We start from the raw sequence: 20,577 nt of genomic DNA, 5'->3' as shown, positions 1-20,577 counted from the left end.
CACAGAGATCTCAACGTGTAATTGATTGCAGCGCTGTGAATAGGGTATTCTTAAAGCGATGTAGCCATGACATCATCAAGGTATCTAAGCAGCCAATCACATTGAAGAATTCTCAGACTGCAAACCAGGAAATAAAAAGCAGCTTTTATCCTTTTAAAAAATGTTAGAGAGCAAAATAAAAATTGGGTCCTTCACATGGGGATAAGGTCGAAGCTGAGATATGAACAAACTTTATAAAAAATATTTTTTTAAATAATTGTAATTTTTATCATAATGAAGAAATTTAGCATTCCACAAATATAAAATTAGTTTTTCAGGGTCAGAATGGTTGTTTATCAGTCAACACATTGTTAAAATCCCAGTTACGCCTACTCAACATTTAATGGGGTATTTAACAGCGGAAAAGCTTATGTTTTCATTAGTTCCACTGATTTCACTGATTGCCGGCTATGGGGTGGGGGCGCAGCGCAGCCTGTGTTGGAGTAGTGAAAGACTGACTGCAACTTCAGGATTTCCGCGTTTAGATGCGCATGCGCTGAATCCTGAAGTTGCGGTCAGTTTCAGAGGGTTAATGATGGCGAATGCTGACAGTTCGCCGTCATTACTCGCTGTAAAATCCAGGCCGTTGTCTTTGCAAATCAGAGATCGATTACCTTAATCTAGTAAAGGACTCAACAGTGTTGTATTGAGACCTACTGAGGGCGTAATGGGCAGAATTCCCGGATAGTGTGGGATCTTCCCTTGTCATGGGAAGTGGCACGCTGAAGATTTGCTCATGACCCGCTCCCACTGAAATTGAAAGTGGCAGTGTAAAGTGGGTCGAATTTTGGCAAACCTGGGTTCCGCCACAAATTCCTTCCTGCGCCATCCAGGAAGCTCCCTTTCTGCCCTCTCCAACACCAGCAATTTTGGATCCAGATCGGAATCACTCTAGCCAGTCTAAAAGATGATTTTTTTATAAAGGAGTAACAGTAACTAAGTCCAATTATAAATCTCTACAATCTCTTCTTTTTCTGTGCAAGTAAATTTGCCCCTCAGTACAGATTATATACGTTTTACACATCCTAAAGGGACACATTTGGATCTTTCAGCACAAAATGGAATATGGTCAGTTTGCTGAATGAGGCAAAATATGGAACATACAAAATAAAATCATGCAAAATGTCCTGTGATTTAAGTATTGAGCCTAAAATAATAAATGTCATAATTCACCATTAAGGTTAATGTCTTTGATTAAACACAGCTAATGAGCCATTAGCAGTTGTGTTGATTTCTGTTGCCAAGGCAGCGTGGTGAAAAGAAGTAGGGTGCCTTTATTGGTTTTGTTTGCAAAGGTTACCTGAAGACAGCTTGGATCAGTGATTACCTATTTTAATACAACACTTAAGTAGACACTGTTCTTGACTCTTGAGTTTAAAGAAACTCCTAAAAATGATATTCCACTGACTTGGGAGCATAGACATTGCATGGTATTTGGGGACAGAAATTGGACGCGGTGGAGAAGGAGGAGTAGGAAATTGGGGTGGAACTCATTTCCGTCAGGTTTCCACGTCTTTCTGGCTCAAAGAAATAAATCCAATGGCAGGGTCACATGCGCTTCTTCTGCCTGCCACCCCTCTGTCCTGACAACACTTTGAGGAGTGGAGTGGGGGCGGAATGGGACAGTTGGGACTGATGGGATTCTGGGCTTCCCTGAAAAATCTATGCATGTATGCCTGCGTCAAGTGTAAGCGGGGGCTATAAATACATTTTCAATTGGATTTGATCCAAAAAAGATCCATTGCCATTTGCAGGCAGGTGAGGGAGAACCTTTCCATTTACTTCCGGCACACCCCGGCTTGTGTTGCCTCCACCACATGGAATGGCAAGGCGATGCTCTGAATCCTGCTGAGAAGAAAGGGTGGGCGGCCCAATAGCGGTGTGCTAGCACCAGCACCTGTCCCTAATAATTAAATGACCTTATGCATTGGGATTTGGGATAGGATGCCGGTGAGGCCAGATGGACAGAAACTTCCATCCCATCTCACTTCAGGCACCACAATGGCACCTTTGGAGTTCCTACCATCAGATGTTTTCTCTAGTATATCAGCAGTTCAGTTGAGATTATTTTCATTAAAGAGACAAAGTAATTTTACTGCTAATATCTAGTTCACAATCCAATGTTAAAAGTGTGAAAATCTCTTTTAGTTTGAAAGGAAACCTTTTTGAGCCCATTGGTTTTGAGATATGGTCTTGTCCATCACAAAGCCAATTCCATCTCAGCCATAGTTTTGCTTGTCATACACCGGCCAACACCAGTAAACATAAGAACATAAGAATTAGGAGCAGGAGTAAGCCATACGGCTCCTCGAGCCTGCTCCACCATTCAGTAAGAACATGGCTGATCTTCGACCTCAACTCACTTTCCCACCTGATCTCCATATCCCTTGATTCCCCTAGACTCCAAAAATCTATCGATCTCAGCCTTGAATATACTCAACAATTCAGCATCTGGAGCCCTTTGCGGTAGAGAATTCTAAAGATTCACAACCCTCTGAGTGAAACAATTCCTCCTCATCTCAGTTTTAAATGACCGACCCCTTATCCTGAGACTATGTCCCCAAGTTCTAGACTCGCCAGCCAGGGGAAACAATCTCTCAGTATCTACCCTCTCAATCCACCTCAGAATCTTCTATGCTTCAATGAGATCACCTCTCATTCTTCTAAACTCCAGAGTATAGGCCCAATCTACTCAATCTCTCCTCATAGGACACCCCTCTCATCCCAGGAATCAATTTAGTACAACCCTCTCATCCCAGGGATCAGTCTAGTAAAGGAGTAGAGGTGTGGGAGGGATAACTGACAATTGCAAGCTGACTTGCTGAGTTTTTCCAGCATTTTCTGTTGTTATTGCAAGTTGACTGTTTAACTTGGCTGTTTGTCCATAGGTGCAATGGATGTAGAAGAGAGGACTCGCCAAATGAAAATGAAAATGAACAAGTACAAACAGGTAGCAACGTCAGATTCCAGGCTGGAACAGGAGTATCATTCTAAGGCAAGTGCAAAATGAAAACCTTCCTCAGCATGTATAAAAGATGTTTAAAACAAAAATGTGGGGTGTAAACTTGCATGTAAGTTGCAATTTTATTTAGAACAGCACAATGTGCTCATTATAATAAAAACAAAATGCTGGAAATACTCAGCAGGTCAAGCAGCATCTGTGGTGAGAGAAACAGAGATAAAATTTCAGGTTATCATAGATTCATAGAAATTTACGGCACAGATGAAGGTCATTCGGCCCATTGTGTCTCTGCCAGGTTGTCGACCTTTCGTAAGAACTGGCAAAAGTTTTAAGCAAGTACAGAGGGGGGGAAGGGGAGAAAAGAACAAAAGAGAAGGTCTGTGATAGGGTGGAAGGCACAAGAGATTAAATGACAAAAGGGATGATGGTGCAAAGCAAAAGGAGATGGTAATGTGACAAATAAATAAACAAAAGATGGGTCAAGAGAAGTTGTAAATGGCAACAGCAAAAGGAGACAGAGCCTGGAAACTGTTAAAGTGGTGGAGGGTGTAGGAAGCAGATGTAGGTGGGAAGAGACTGGACAAGAGAAGAAAAAATAGATTTGAGATAGGAAGAAATAAGTTCCATGGGACAAGAACAGGCTGAAATGATGGATCTACCAGGGCAGTCCTGTTTGTGGATCTTGGTTAGGAGGTAGAAGCAGGCTGTGTGGCGTTGGGGGACTATGAGGTTGGAGGCCGTGGGGGGGAAGATATCCAGAGGAGATATGAGGTCAGTGACGGTCTAGGAAATGATGGCTGGATGTTTAGTGATGGGATCATGGTCCAGGGGGAGGTAGGAGGAGGTTTCAGGGATTTGGTGTTCAGCCTCCTCAAGGTAGAGGTCCATTCACCAAACATTTGGCATTCAAATTTTGTTTTTGCACACATTATAATTGTAGCTCTAAAGGAATAATCAGAATAAAATTCTGCAACACAACTGCAAGCTACTTCGATTCTTATTAATGACAATCTTATATTAATATTATTCATTCTAGGGATGTGGGCTTCACTGGTTAGGCTGACATTCATTGCCCATCCCTAGTTGCCCTGAGAAGGCAGTGGTAGGCCGCCACCTTGAACTGCTAGGTAGCACTTTGATACAACTGAGTGGCTTGCTGGGCCTTCAGAGGACACTTAAGGGTCAACCCTGTTGGTGTGGGTCTGGAGTTACATGAAGGCTAGATAGGGTAAGGGTGACAGTTTTACTTCCCTAAAGGACATTAGTGAACCGGTTGGATCTTTACGACAATCCAACAGGTTCATGGTCACTTTTACTGGTACCAGCCTTTTATTATCAGATTTTTAAAAAACTGAATTCAAATTCTCAAAATGCCATAATGGGATTTGAGTGCATATTCTCTGCATTATTAGTCCAGCAACATTGATCATTATTACACTACAGCATAATTCTGTTGATTATTAGTCCAGTAATAATCTGATATGAGAAAACTCTTAATGAGATCAATAACCTGCAAAATAACAATGCATTTCCCAGTAATTCACAACTGAAACAAAAAATTTGGTAATGCCACAGCAACAGTCACTGGATGCTGGGCACTTTCATGTCCTATGTCATTCCAGTCTATCACTGTCTCACTTATGTCATGCTACATCTGCAGTGTTCCATCCAGCAACTGGATCTAAGTCAGAAAATATTAAAAAGTTATTTTTAAACATTCTACCATATAATATGAAAGTAAGTTATGTGTAGCAGTGAATTCAAGGCAGCAATTAACTGTTGCAGTTAAACTAGTGTTTGTAAACAGTGCAAGCTCTATTCTCATGAGTAGGACAAGTGATTTGTTATTTTTCAGATTTGGACAGAGCCCAGCATTTTTTGCTATATCTGCAGAACATACACAGAGTGTAGAAATTCGTAGCATTTTAATTTCGACTGCAGGAGTAAAACTAGGAGATTCAAACTGCGGAAAGGTAATTTTATGGCAGATATCAGGAATTTATTTCTTCGCACCAAGAATGGCCAATATGTGAAATAAACTTCCAGATAGAACAGTGGAGGCAAAAATCTTGCAATCAATTAAAAAACAATTGGATGCTGCAGTGGGGTGATGTTAGGATGTCTGTGGATGGATGAATCAAGATGAGCTGAATGGCCTTCCTCATCTATAATTATCATGATCATGTGATCATTTGCCCGGTTTGTAGCATCAGAAGCATTCAACTCAATTGCTGTCTTGTCTTTCACTGTTAGCCATCAATTGTCCAATATATGTCTGTTATTCTAAATTCTGCTATTCTGTCTATAGAAACATTTTGATACACATCCTTCACACTTGTGCAAAATTTCTGTCTCATACACAGAAATATATTAAAAAAGCAGAACAGTAGCCAATCACTAACAATCTACAGGGAAACTTTCCAATAACATTAGAATTGAGCTCAGCACTCAGTGGGGTAGATTTTCAACTTGCACACAGGCGTGAAACTGGCATTATGGCTCGGCCGCCCATTATGGAAACCAATTTTGATAACAGGAGGCTGATCCGCAACGTTTGTTTCACGCCCACACAACAAATTAAAAATCTACCCCACTGTGCCCTCCCCACCGCCCCCCCCCCCCTACAGAAGCAATGCAGAAACACTTTGGCCCCCAAAATCTTCAGCTGTTCCAATGTGCTCCCACCACAATCGAGACTGCCGGAAACTAAGCCAAGATCCATTTATACGGGATCCCAGACGTCCCCCGGAGATTGCTCTATGGTTTGTTCGGGGCTGAGCCATCATCTGCCTCAAACATTGCCGTTATTGTAACAGGTGCCAAGGGAGGAGAAGCTCCCTATGTAAAGAGTTCCTGCATGCCATCCTTCAGAGGCACCTGGCATATGGTTGGCAGAGGTGCACCTGGTCAGCTCAGGCTTACCCCCACTATCACTGGCAATTGTGGGACACAACATCAGGGTCCAGGCTGGGACTGTGGCCTGGACTCCCAAAAACTTTATGAGGCCAAACTTACTTTCTTATTAAATCTTTAAAGGGGCGCTTCATAAAGTGGGGGGGGGGCCACAGGAGATAGCTTTTTTTTACATTTGATCATGGGCTGTGGGCATCGCTGGCAAGGCCAGCATTTATTGCCCATCCCTAGTTGCCCTTGAGAAGGTGGTGGTGAGCCGTCTTCTTGAACCGCTGCAGTCCGTGTGGTGCAGGTACTCCCACAGTGCTGTTAGGGAGGGAGTTCCAAGATTTTGACCCAGCGACGATGAAGGAATGGCGATATACTTCCAAGTCAGGATGGTGTGTGACTTGGAGGGGAACTTGGAGGTAGTAGTGGTCCCATGCGCCTGCTGCCTTGTCTTTTGAGGTGGTAGATGTTGCGGGTTTGGGAGGTGCTGCTGAAGAAGGCGTGGTGAGTTGCTGCAGTGCATCTTGTAGATGGTACACACTGCAGCCACGGTACACCGGTGGGGGAAGGATTGAATGTTTAAGGTGGTGGATGGCGTGCCAATCAAGCGGGTTGCTTTGTCTTGGATGGTGTTGAGCTTCTTAAGCGTTGTTGGAGCTGCACTCATCCACGCAAGTGGAGAGTATTCTATCACACTCGTAACTTGTGCCTTGTAGACCAGCTTGGTCAGTAGTGGTGCTACCGAGCTAGTCTTGGAGATGGATATTGAAGTCCCCCAGCCAGAGTACATTCTGTGCCCTTGCTACTCTCAGTGCTTCTTCCAAGTGGTGTGTAACACGGAGGAATATTGATTCATCAGCTGAGGGAGGGCTGTAGGTCATAGAGTCATAACGGCACAACAGAAGGCCATTCGGCCCATCGAGTCTGTGCGGGCTCTCTGCAGAGAAATCCAGTCAGTCCCATTCCCCTACTCTATCCCCGTAGCCCTGCAAGTTTATTTCCCTCAAGTGCCTATCCAGTCTCCCCTTGAAAACATTGAGTGTCGCCGTTTCCACCACTTCCGACGGCAGCGAGTTCCAGGTCCTCACCACTCGCTGCGTAAAAAGGTTTTTCCTCACATCCCCCCTGTATCTCTTGCCCAAAACCTTAAATCTGTGTCCCCTAGTCCTTGTACCATCAACTAGTGGAAACAGTCTTTCCCCGTCTAGCCTATCCAAAACCGTCATGATCTTGTACACCTCTATCAAATCGCCCCTCAACCTCCTTTGCTCTAATGAAAACAAATCCAGCTTCTCCAACCTGTCCTTGTAGCTAAGATCCCCCAGCCCCGGAACCATTCTGCTAAATCTCCTCTGCACCCTCTCAATGATGCAATACTCCAGTTGTGGCCTAACCAGCACTTTATAATGGTTCAGCATAACTTCTCTACCTTTGTACTGAATACCTTTGTTTATGCAGCCCAGGAGCCCATATGCTTTTCTAACATAGAAACATAGAAGATAGGAGCAGGAGTAGGCCATTCGGCCCCTCGAGCCTGCTCCGCCATTTAATGAGATCATGGCTGATCATCCAAATTCAGTACCCTGTCCCTGCTTTCTCCCCATATCCCTTGATCCCTTTAGCCTTAAGAAATATATCTAACTCCTTCTTGAATATGTTTAATGAATTGGTCTCAACTGCCTTTGTGGTAGAGAATTCCACAGGTTCACCACTCTCTGGGTGAAGAAATTCCTCCTCATCTCTGTCCTAAATGGCTTACCCCTTATCCTTAGACTGTGACCCCTGGTTCTGGACTCCCCGCCATCGGGAACATCCTTCCTGCATCTAGTCTGTCTAGTCCTGTTAGAATTTTATAAGTTTCAATGAGATCCCCTCTCATTCTTCTAAACGCCAGCGAATATAAGCCCAATCGACCCAATCTCTCCTCATACGTCATTCCTGCCATTCCATGTATCAGTCTGGTGACTCTTCGCTGCATTCCCTCCATGGCAAGAACATCCTTCCTCAGACAAGGCGACCAAAACTGCACACACTACTCAAGGTGTGGTCTCACCAAGGCCCTGTACAACTGCAGCAAGACATCCTTGCTCCTGTACTTGAATCCTCTTGCTATGAAGGCCAACATACCATTTACCTTCTTAACTGCCTGCTGCACCTGCATGCTTACCTTCAGCGACTGGTGCACAAGGACACCCAGGTCTCGTTGCACTTCCCCTTTTCCCAATCTATTGCCGTTCAGATAATAATCTGCCTTCCTGTTTTTGCCACCAAAGTGGATAACCTCACATTATACTGCATCTGCCCAATCACCCAACCTGTCCAAATCATACTGGAGTTTCTCGGCATCCTCCTCACAGCACATACGCCCACCCAGCTTTGTGTTGTCTACAAACTTGGAGATATTACATCTAGTTCCCTCGTCTAGATCATTAATATATACTGTATTGTGAATAGCTGGGGTCCTAGCACCGATCCCTGCGGTACCCCACTAGTCTTTGCTTCCTGTCTGCCAACCAGTCCTCTATCCAAGTCAGTACCTTACCCCTAATCCCATGTGCTTTAACTTTACACGTTAATCTCTTATGCGGGACCTTATCGAAAGCCTTCTGAAAGTCCAAATACACCACATCCACTGGTTCTCCCTTATCTATTCTACCAGTTATATCCTCAAAAAATGCCAGTATGTCGCTCTCATAACTACAACAACAACAACTTATATAGTGCATTTAATGTAATAAAATGTCCCAAGGCGCTTCATAGAAGTGTCTCAATATGTCCTGCCACCTTCAGGGACCTATGCACATTAACTCCCAGGGCCCTCTGTCCCTGCACACTCTTTAAAACTATGCCATTAAGTGTACATTGCCTCTCCCTGTTCCTTCTGCCAAAATGCATTACCTCACACTTCTCTGTATTAAATTCCATCTGCTACTTGTCTGCCCATTCTGCTAGCCTTTCTATGTCCTGTTGCATTCGATTGGTATCCTCCTCACTGTGTGCCACACCTCCAAGTTGGGTGTCATTGGCAAATTTAGAAATTCTACTCAGTATTCTAATATCCAGGTCATTTATATATATCAAAAAAGCAGTGGCCCCAGCACTGACCCTTGGGAACACCACTGTCTACCATCCTCCAGTCTGAAAAACAGCCATTTACCACAACTCGCTGTTTTCTGTCCTTAAGTCAATTCCTCATCCAAGCTGCCACTGACCCACCTATTCCATGAGACTCAATTTTGCTAACCAGCCTTCTATGTGGTACTTTGTCAAACGCCTTCCTAAAATCCATGTAGACAACATCCATTGCATTCCCTTCATCAATCCTCCCTGTTACTTCATCAAAAAATTCAATTAGATTAGTCAAACATGATCTGCCTTTTACAAATCTGTGTTGGCTCTCCTTAATTAGCTTAAACCTCTCCAAGTGCCCGTTAATTGTTTCCTTGATTACCCACCACTGATGTTAAATTGACCAACCTGTAGTTTCTAGGATTGTCCTTACACCCTTGTACAATGGTGTCACATTTGCCACTTTCCAATCCTCAGGCACTTCCCCCGCATCTAGGGAAGATTGGAAAATTATGGCAAGCCCTTCTGCTATCTCCTCCCCCAATTCCCTTAACAACCTTGGATGCAAGACTTCTGGACCAGGCGACTTATCCCCTCTAAGCATACCCAGCCTTTCTAGTACATCCTGTCTATCAATTTTCACCCCTTCCATTGCTTCTACCTTTTTCACTTCAACTGATATTTTGTCAGCGTCCACCTCCTTAGTAAACACCGATACAAAGTACTCATTGAGTATTCTAGCCTTGCTCTGCTCCTCTAAGTATATATCACCTTCTTTGTTCCTAATAGACCCCACCCCGCCTTTTACTACCCGCTTACTGTTTACATGCCGGTCGAAGATTTTTGGGTTCCCTTTTATGTTAACCGCTATTCTACTCTCATATTCTCTCTTTGCCAATCTTATTTTCATCTTCACTTTTCCTCTCAACTTATTGTATTTGATCTGGTTCTCCCTTGAAGAATTCACCTGACAAGCATAAATAATAATTCTAATAGGTCTAAGAGCGTTAAAAAAACAAGCCTGAAGGCTTTGTGTCTTAATGCGAGGAGCATTTGTAATAAGGTGGATGAATTGGCTGCGCAAATAGAGGTAAACGAATATGATTTGGTTGGGATTACGGAAACGTGGCTCAAGGATGGCCAAGACTGGGAACTCAACATCCAGGGGTATTCGATATTCAGGAAAGATAAGCAAAAAGGAAAGGGAGGTGGGGTAGCATTACTGGTTAAAGAAGGGATTAATACAATTGTAATGAAGGATATTAGCTCTGATGATGTGGAATCTGTATGGGTAGAATTGAGAAATACTAAGGGGAAAAAAACATTAGTGGGAGTGGTATACAGACCTCCAAACAGTAAGGCTGTTGGGGATGGGGATGGCATCAAAAGGGAAATTAAAGAAGCGTGCAATAAGAGCACAGCAGTCATCATGGGTGACTTTAATCTACATATAAATTGGGCCAACCAAATTAGTAACAATACTGTGGAGGAGGAATTCCTGGAGTGTTTATGGGATGGTTTCCTGGACCAATATGTCGAGGAACCAACCAGAGATCAGGCCATCTTAGACTGGGTATTATGTAACGAGAAAGGATTAATTAGCAATCTTGTTGTACGAGGCCCCTTGGGTCAGAGCGATCATAATATGATCGAATTCTTCATTAAGATGGAGAATGAAGTAGTTGACTCAGAGACAAGGGTCCTCAATTTAAATAAAGGAAACTACGATGGTCTGAGGAGCAAGTTGGGTAGGATTGATTGGGGAATGGCACTCAAAGCGTTGACGGTGGATAGGCAATGGCAAACATTCAAAGACCGAATGGATGAGCTACAGAATTTGTTCATCCCAGTTTGGCATAAAAATAAAACAAAAAAGGTGACTCAACCGTGGCTAACAAGGGAAATTAGGGATAGCATAAGATCCAAGGAGAGGACACATAAATTGGCTAGAAAAAGCAATAATCCTGAGGATTGGGAGCAGTTTAGGAGTCAACAAAGGAGGACAAAGGGATTAATTAAGAAAGGGAAAATAGAATATGAGAGTAAGCTTGCAAGGAACATAAAAACTGACTGTAAAAGCTTTTATAGATATGTGAAGAGAAAAAGATTGGTGAAGTCAAGTGTAGGTCCCTTACAGTCAGAATCAGGGGAATTTATAATGGGAAACAAGGAAATGGCAGACCAACTAAATACATACTTTGGTTCTGTCTTCACAAAGGAGGACACAAATAACCTCCCAGAGATGCCGGGGAACATAGGGTCTGATGAAAGGGAGGAACTGAAAGAAATCAGTATTTGTAGGGAAATGGTGTTAGGAAAATTGATGGGACTGAAGGCCGATAAATCCCCAGGGCCTGATGGTCTACATCCCAGGGTACTTAAGGAAGTGGCCCTAGAGATACTAGATGCATTGCTGGTCATCTTCCAGAACTCGATAGACTCTGGAACGGTACCCATGGATTGGAGGGTAGCTAATGTTACCCCACTATTCAAAAAAGGTGGTAGAGAAAAAGCGGGGAATTATAGACCGGTAAGCCTGACATCGGTAGTGGGGAAAATGCTAGAGTCTATTATAAAAGATGTAATAGCAGAGCACTTGGAAAGCAGTGACGGGATCGGACAAAGTCAACATGGATTTACAAAAGGTAAATCATGCTTGACGAATCTACTGGAATTTTTTGAGGATGTAACTGGTAAAATAGATAAGGGAGAACCAGTGGATGTGGTGTATTTGGACTTTCAGAAGGCTTTCGATAAGGTCCCACATAAGAGATTAGCGTGCAAACTTAAGGCACATGGGATTGGGGGCAAGGTATTGACTTGGATAGAGAACTGGTTGGCGGACAGAAAGCAAAGAGTTGGAATAAACGGGTCGTTTTCCGAGTGGCAGGCAGTGACTAGTGGGGTACCGCAAGGATCGGTCCTCGGACCCCAGCTGTTCACAAGATATATATTAATGATCTGCATGAGGGAATTGGATGTAATATCTCCAAATTTGCAGACAACACAAAGCTGGGTGGGAGGGTAAGCTGTGAGGAGGATGTCGTGAAACTCCAGTACGATTTGGACAGGTTGGGTGATTGGGCAGAAACATGGCAAATGGATAAATGTGAGGTTATCCACTTTGGTGGCAAAAACAGGAAGGCAGATTATTATTTGAATGGCAATAGATTGGGAGAAGGGGAAGTGCAAAGAGACCTGCGTGTTATTGTGCACCAGTCGCTGAAGGTAAGCATGCAGGTGCAGCAGGCCGTTAATAAGGCAAATGGTATGTATGTTGGCCTTCGTAGCAAGAGTGTTCGAGTACAGGAACAAGGATGTCTTGCTACAGTTGTACAGGGCCTTGGTGAGGCCGCACCTTGAGTATTCTGTGCCGTTTTGGTCACCTTACCTGAGGAAGGACGTTCTTGCCATGGAAGGAGTGCAGCGAAGATTCACCAGGCTGATACCTGGGATGGCAGGAATGACGTATGAGGAGAGATTGTTTCGATTGGGCTTATACTCACTGGAGTTTATAAGATTGAGAGCGGATCTCATCGAAACCTATACAATTATGTCAGGTCTGGACAGACTCGATGCAGGAAGGATGTTTCTGATGGCCGGGGAGTCCAGAACCAGGGGTCATAGTCTAAGGATAAGGGGTAAGCCATTTAGGACTGAAATGAGGAGGAATTTCTTCACCCAGAGAGAGGTGAACCTGTGGAATTCTCTACCACAGAGGGCGGTGGAGGCCAGTTCATTAAATACATTCAAGAAAGAGTTGGATATATTTCTTGAGGCTAAAGGGATCAAGGGATATGGGGAGAAGGCAGGGACAGGGTACTGAATTTGGATGATCAGCCATGATCTCATTGAATGGCAGAGCAGACTCGAAGGGCCGAATGGACTACTCTTGCTCCTATCTTCTATGTTTCTATACACCCTCTTTTTTTGTTTCATCATCTTCTCTATCTCCCTCATCATCCAAGGAGCCCTTGCTTTGGTGCCCTTACCCTCCCCTCTTGTTGGAATGTACCTAGCCTGTACTTGGAACATCTCCTCCTTGAAGTTCACCCATTGTTCTGTTACAGTTTTTCCTGTCAGTCTTTGGTTCCATTTTACCCTGGCTAGATCCTTTTGCATCCCATTGAAGTTAGCCCTATTCCAGTTTAGAAGTTCCACTCTAGATTGTTCCTTGCTGCTCTCAATTGCTAATCTAAATCTTATGATACGATGATCACTCGTACCCAACTGTTCTCCACAGACACTTGTTCGACCTTACCCACCTGATTCCCCAGCACCAGATCCAGCAATACCTCCTTCCTAGGTGGTAATCAGCAGGAGGTTTCCTTGCCCATGCCTGACCTGAAGCCATGAGACTTCATGGGGCCCGGAGTCAATGTTGAGGACTCCCAGGGCCACTCCCGACTGTATACCACTGTACTGCCACCCCTGGTGGATTTGTCCTGCCAGTGGGACAGGACATACCCAGGGATGGTGATGGAGGAGTTTGGGACATTGGCTGAAAGGAATGATTCTGTGAGTATGACTATGTAGGCTGTTGCTTGACTAGCCTGTGGGACAGCTCTCCCAATTTTGGCACAAGTCCCCAGATGTTGGTGAGGAGGACTTTGCAGCATCGACTGGGCTGGGTGTGCTGTTGTTGTGTCCATAGCCGGTGCCGAGGTCGATACTGGGTGGTCCGTCCAGTTTTATTCTTACTGTTTTTCTACAACTGAGTGGCTTGCTAGGCCATTTCAGAGGCCAGTTAAGAGTCAACCGCATTGCTGTGGGTCTGGAGTCACATATAGGCCAGACCAGGTAAGGATGGCAGATTTCCTTTCCTAAAGAACATTAGTAAACCAGCTGGGTTTTTACGACAATCCTGATACTAGATTTTTATTCCAGATTTATTTGATTAACTGAATTTAAATTCCCCAGCTGCCGTGGTGGGATTTGTACTCGCATCTCCAGATCATTAGTCCAGGCCTCTGGATTACTAGTCCAGTAACATAACCACTATGCTACCGTTCCCTACAGCATCTTTTGGGGGAGGGCCCCTCCTCCTGGCTTTCTGGCATTTGTACAATGGTGGATGTTGTGTCGGTACCTTTTTTACCTAGACACAATTAGAACTCAGAACTCAGAGATTCAAACATGAAGTGCTTTATTCGAAGGGAAAGGGAAGTTCTGGAGAGTTCCGAACAAAGAGAGCTAAACTTAACCAAGAGAACACCCAGCCATTTATCTGCTGTGACAGCGCCACCACAGGTGGGAGGAGAACACACAATACATAACATATTCCTCCCCTCTTAAATGGAAGGTCCACATTATTCCTCAACAGGTAAGTTACTTTCAATGCACTCAACTAACCTAGGGTAGAGGTAGACTGCCTCAACCCCTGACTTTACCCTGGGGTTTATTCTGCCCCAGTCTTGTGGGTAAGTCGCTAAGCCTACAGATCCAAGCATCTTGGAGGCTGCCGCTCTCTGACAGGATACCGGCGGTCATCGCTGGCTTCCACAGCAGTAGGCATTGACACAGGCCTAGATGGAGAAGGTGCCTGTGTCAGTCAAAAGTCAGGAGTTTGCACAGGTGGAACAGTCTCTTTGACTTCCTCTGTTGGAGAAGAGCACTGTGGCAAAGGATGCTGGTTTGCGGTATCATCCGGAAACAGTTCAGGCCAACCAGCCGTTGGAGCCTCTGTGGCTGTCTCTGCTCCTAGCAACAGTTGATCTGTGTGTCTTCTCCAGACGACGTCCTCAGCAGTCTCAACCGTGTAAGACACAGGGCCCGTCTGTGCGATCACCATAGCAGGAACCCATTTCGGTCCAGTGTTGTAGTTTCGAGCTAGGACGTGCTCTTCCGGATGAAACCGTCTCTCCTTGGCTCTTTTCTCTCTCTTTTCAACTTGAGCTTGTTGTTGATGATGGACAACCTGCTCTGCCCTTGGAGGTTTGAGTAAGTCAAAACTTGTCCGCAACTGCCTCGTCATCATGAGCGAAGCGGGGGAAGTTTTGGTTGTGGCATGCGGCTCATTCCTGTAGAACAGGAAGCTGTTCAGACATTGGTGGATTGAGCCCTGACCTTGCGATGCCTTCAAGGCGTGCTTCAAAGTTTGCACGAACCTTTCTGCCAGGCCGTTAGTAGAGGGATGATAGGGTGCAGACCTGATGTGTTGGACACCATTCACATGCAGGAAGGTTGCAAACTCCTGTGATACAAATTGTGGACCGTTGTCACTTACGAGTTGTTCCGGTGAGCCATAACGGCTGAACATCTCACCAAGTTTCTCAATTGTTTTCTCTGCCGTGGTAGACCTCATCACAGTGACCTCCGGCCACTTGCTACGAGCGTCCACAACCACCATAAACATCTTCTCTTCGAAAGGACCGGCGAAGTCCATATGTACTCGCTGCCACTCTTCTGCAGGCCAATCCCAGGGGTGTAGGGTTGCCAGCTGTGGAACATTCCGGACCCTTTGACATGGGGAACATGTTTTGGCTTTCTCCTCAATATTCCCATCGAGACCTGGCCACCAGAAGTAGCTTCTTGCCATTTCCTTCATCCGAACCATCCCACTGTGGCCTGTATGAAGTTGTTGCAGTATAGGTTCCTTCAGAGGTGGCGGAATGATGACACGGCGTCCCCAAAGAAGACAACCTACCTGGACGGAGAGCTCACTTCTTTTTGAAACGTAAGGTTTCAAACTAGGAGAATCTCCTATAGCTCTCCCTCGAATGACATCGTCCATTACCTCAGAGAGGACTGGATCATTGTGGGTGTACCTTCACACCTGAACTGCAGTGACAGGTGCTCCCTCCACTTGTCTAAAGTAGAAGATGTCTATCTGACGAGGCTCTGGGGGAGTAACAGGCAAAGGTAGCCTCGAGAGACCGTCTGCGTTGCCGTGCAAGTCTGATTTGCGATATTTGATGTCGTATGTGTGTCCTGACAACAGTAAAGCCCACCTTTACATCCTGCTTACAGCGAGAGATGGAATTCCGGTGTGGGGTCCGAAGATTGAAGTCAATGGACGGTGGTCCGTCAGGAGTGTGAACCTTCTCCCAAACAGGTACTGATGAAATTTTCGAATTCCAAAAACGATTCCCAAGGCCTCGCGCTCGATCTGCGCATAGTTACTCTCGGCCTTGTTCAAGGTGCGTGATGCGAAGGCGATAAGTTTCTCTTCACCCGAAGGCATGATGTGGGATATGACTGCTCCCACACCATATGGTGATGCATCACATGCTAGCTGCACGGGTAGCTTTGGGTCGAAGTGTGTCAGGACCTCCGATTTCAGCAATGCTTTCTTTGCTTGGGCGAAAGCTTCGTTGCACAGTTCAGTCCATTTCCATGTTTTGCCTTGACATAGCAACTGATGTAATGGCTTCAGCAATGTTGCTAAGTCTGGAATAAACTTCCCATAGTAGTTAAGTAGCCCCAGAAATGAACGTAACTGGCTCACATTCTGGGGTGCTGGGGCCTCCACGATCGCCTTGACCTTTGACGGCGCCTTATGCAGGCCAGTAGCGTCAATCACATGCCCCAAGTACTCAACTGAAGACTGAAAGATTTCACATTGGTCTTTACGAACTCTGAGTCAGTACTCTTTCAGTCGTTGGAGTGTCGCATCCAAGTTCAGAAGATGATCCTGCTCATTTGTCCCAGTGACAAGGATGTCGTCCAGGTAGCACTGGACTCCTGGCAGTCCACTCAAAATCTGACCCATTGCCCTTTGGAATAGAGCAGGGGCCGATGTAATTCCAAACGGAAGGCGGCAGTACCTGTATAGCCCCTTGTGTGTCACAATTGTCAGCAGCTCCTTTGATTTGTCATCGACATGCATTTGTAGATAAGCCTGGCATAAGTCTATTTTGCTGAACTTTTGCCCTCCGGCCAGGCCCGTAAAAAGATCATCAATGAGGGGAAGAGGGTACTGTTCCGCAGACAGCACCGGGTTAATAGTCACTTTAAAATCCCCGCAGATTCGAACAGATCCATCCTTTTTCAGGACAGGAACAATGGGTGTGGCCCATTTGCTCACGCTCACAGGCTCCAGGACTCCATTCTCGACTAAGGCCTCCAAGTTAGCCTCAACTTTTGGCCTAATTGCATAGGGTACAGGTCGGGCTTTGTGAAACTTCGGCTTGCTGTCAGGTTTAATGTCCAGTCTCACGCTGATCTTTTTCATGCTCCCAAGTTCCCCATTGAAGAGTTCTGCATGTTTGTTTAACACTGCAGTCAGACCTGACTCCCCTTTTGACATCATGTGGACTGCAGGCCAGTCCAGTGTGATTTTCTCTAGCCACACACGTCCCAGTAGCAATGGGTAATTTCCCTTTACCACATATAGTGGCAGTTTTGCAGTCTGTCCGTTCAATTTAACTGTCACCTCAATGGCGCCTCTCATGGCCACAGGTTCGCCGGTATACGTCTTTAGCACAATGTTTGTTGGCTGAAGGGTAAGATGCTTTAGCATTTTGTTGTAGACAGTGTCTGAAACAAGGGACACAGCCGCGCCTGTGTCCACCTCCATCCGCGCTGATTGTCCCTCCACCAGTGCTGACACCCAGTTGCCATTTGAACCACCTGCAACCGTCAGTATGTGCACCTCATCCTCCTCAGAGGTGTTGCTCCCCTCTGTTTTGCTTGTTCCATCATACTGCACTGAATGAACACTCTTTTTCCTCTCTTGTCCAAATACAGACATTTTGCTTCCATGCTTCCCAGCTCTGTCTGTTCTTTTTTTTACCTCTACAGGTGCGTTCAATGTGACCCTTTTTGCCACAATTTCAGCATTCCAGCTCCGTACACCAGCAGTCATTAGCGTGATGGCCCGTTTTCCCACAACGGTAACATGTGCCGTTCCGCGCACCTTTAGGCTCAGACGACACCTTGTGAACTCTCCCTGTTGAACTCAACTGGTGAGCCTCCTTTTCCGCCATCTCCATGGAGACACTAACTTCAATGGTCTTTTCAATAGTAAGGTTGTCCTCAGTAAGAAGTTGGTTCTGTGTGGCTGCACTTTGCAGACCACATACAAGTCTGTCTCTAATGGTGTCATTCAGCACCTCCTTGAACTGGCAGTGTTCCGACAACCTTTTTAAAGCAGCAATAAACATCGTCACTGATTCCCCCTCCTCTTGATTCCGTTTGTGAAATCTAAATCTCTCAGCAATAACCAGAGGTTTTGGTGAAAAATGTGCTCCAAGGATTTCCACTCGTTGCTTATATGTTTTAGTTCCTGGCTTATCTGGCTGCACAAGGCTGCGAAGTAAATTGAATGTCTTTGGCCCCATTACACTCAAAAAGGTAGGCACGACCTTTTCGTTTGCCACCGCATTTGCCAAGACAAAATAGTCAAAACGTTCCGCATAAGCGCTCCATTGCTCCACATTTTCATCAAATTCACCGATGTTTCCTAATATAGTAGCCATCTCACATTTCAAATTTAAATTTCTGTTTACTCACTGCACCCGTAACGTACGCAGATTCATCCGCTTCTCGTCGCCACTTTGTTGTGTCGGTACCTTTTTTACCTAGACACATTTAGAACTCAGAACTCAGAGATTCAAACATGAAGTGCTTTATTTGAAGGAAAAGGGAAGTTCTGGAGAGTTCCGAACAAAGAGAGCTAAACTTAACCAAGAGAACACCCTGCCATTTATCTGCTGTGACAGCGCCACCACAGGTGGGAGGAGAACACACAATACATAACAGTGGACAGCCTCGATGCACCCTTAGAGTGCTCGCTAATGCCAAAGAAATTAGGGTTCCTCCCCCAACTGCGTGAAGCCACTGGGATCAGCAGCAATCAAATTCTCAGCATAATTGGCAGGATCACTGGCCTGCAGATTTTCAGGGTCATTATCACTATCTACTTACTTCACTGTCTCTCGTTACATCTCGCACAAGCTTCTCCAATACTGTTTTACTCAGTGTGTGCACAGCCACTGAAGACCCACTGTCGGTTATTTAAAGACTAAGGGGTGAAATTCTGCGAGGGTTCTCACGCTCGTCTGCTGTGAATGCAGAGGAAGATCCGTGAAAACGGTATGCCATTTTGAAGGGATTTCTGCAGCTCGAAATTGGCTCTATTTGGATATGTAAGCAGCTGTGGCTTAAACATCGATGGGTTTGTGTAATGTTTTTTGAGTAATGTGATTTTTGCACCTGATTTTGAAGTACAACAAGCGAAGGACGTAAGTTGTTTGCTGCAGTTCAAGTCAAATGCAACACTTTGAAAATTCGTAAAATGCACCAATTGAATTACAACAACTTGCATTTACATAGTGCCTTTTGAAAAACATCCAAGACTCTTCATAGAAGTGTTGAGCCAAAGAAGGAGATACTTGGAGGGGTAACTAAAAGCTTGGTTAAAGAGCTGGATAGGAAGGAGGATTGGTTCTAAAATCCCAGCCCATCATTTACTTTTTTCAGAATTTTCTCTGCTTTTATCCCCTCCTCTTCTGAAGGTGCGGTACCTTGCTGAGAGATGATACCTCGGCAAGTGGCCATTCTTCTTATGTTGGCCTGGCAGACCACCCAACCATGGATGGCATCAGGGCTTGTTGCTGTTCTCACCCAACATTCACACACATGCAGTTTTCCGCAGATGTAGTTGGATAGTGATTGGGAGCAGTTACCTTGACCTGTTTTTTGCTTTCACCCCAGGGCCTCTGAGGTCAAGTGTAGCACCCCAGTGCTGCGCTGGTTGAGATCTGCTAAGTGAGCACAGATCAGGAGTTGAACCTGGAATTTCTAGTTCATATGACTTAGTGACTATTTCTGTTCCTTTAATGAATCATAGAAAGTAACAGCATGCAAGGAGGCAGTTTGGCCCATCGTGCCTGTGCTGTCTCTTTGAAAGAGCAGTCATGCTTAGACCCACACAACGTTCCCGTTAAGCTGCACGGCTGTGCAGCTGTCTGGAGGTCCTGCGCGGGCCACTTACCGGCTTTTTTATGGCAGATTTTGCACATTCGTTAAAGTACCGCGCACCCAAAAACAAAATTAGGAAACCCTGAAAGATCCTCATCCTCAAGTAACTGTCCAACTCCCTTTTAAAATTATTTATGGAATCAGCTTCCACCACCTTTTCAAGTAGAGCGTTCCAGATTCTGACAACTTTCCGAGTGAAAAAAAATTATCCTCCTCCACTCTAGATCTTTTGCCAATGATTTTAAATCTATGACTCCTCACTAGAAGGAATATTTTTTCTCTATCTACTCTATCAAAACCTCATCATCTTAAAAACCTCTATTAGGTCACCTCTTAACCTTCTCTTTTCCATGGAGAACAGTCCAAACTTTCCCAACCTCTCCTCATAACTGAAGTCCCTCAACCCTGGTAACATCCTGGTAAACCTCCTCTGTACCCTTTCTAAGGCCTTTACATCTTTCCTGAAGTGTGGTGCCCAGAATTGTCCACAAACTCCAGCTGAGGCCTAACCAGTTATTTATAAAGTTCTAGCATGATCTCTTTGCTTTTATATTCTATTCCTCTATTTATAAACCCATATGATTTTTTAACCACCTTATCAACTTGCCCTGCCACCTTTAAGGATTTCTGTATATGGACACCAAGGTCTCTCTGCTTATTGACACTTTTCAAAATCATGCTCG

General features: G+C 45.0%; 1 protein-coding gene across 2 annotated transcripts in view; it reads left to right on the top strand.

The window, feature by feature from the left end:
• LOC147115111 (regulating synaptic membrane exocytosis protein 4-like) overlaps positions 1–20,577 on the top strand; it is a 536,931-nt gene that overhangs the window by 28,644 nt on the left and 487,710 nt on the right. For both annotated transcript variants that reach the window (XM_085993403.1, XM_085993404.1), the window contains one exon: positions 2,928–3,034. In XM_085993403.1, the coding sequence (XP_085849529.1) occupies positions 2,928–3,034 (107 nt within the window). The remainder of the gene's footprint in view (positions 1–2,927; positions 3,035–20,577) is intronic.

The sequence above is a fragment of the Somniosus microcephalus genome, chromosome 7, assembly GCF_052327205.1.
Source record: "Somniosus microcephalus isolate GS21.2 chromosome 7, FLI_Smic_1.0, whole genome shotgun sequence".
In the NCBI taxonomy this organism is placed as follows: domain Eukaryota; kingdom Metazoa; phylum Chordata; class Chondrichthyes; order Squaliformes; family Somniosidae; genus Somniosus; species Somniosus microcephalus.
This window is presented reverse-complemented; position numbering and strand designations above follow the sequence as displayed.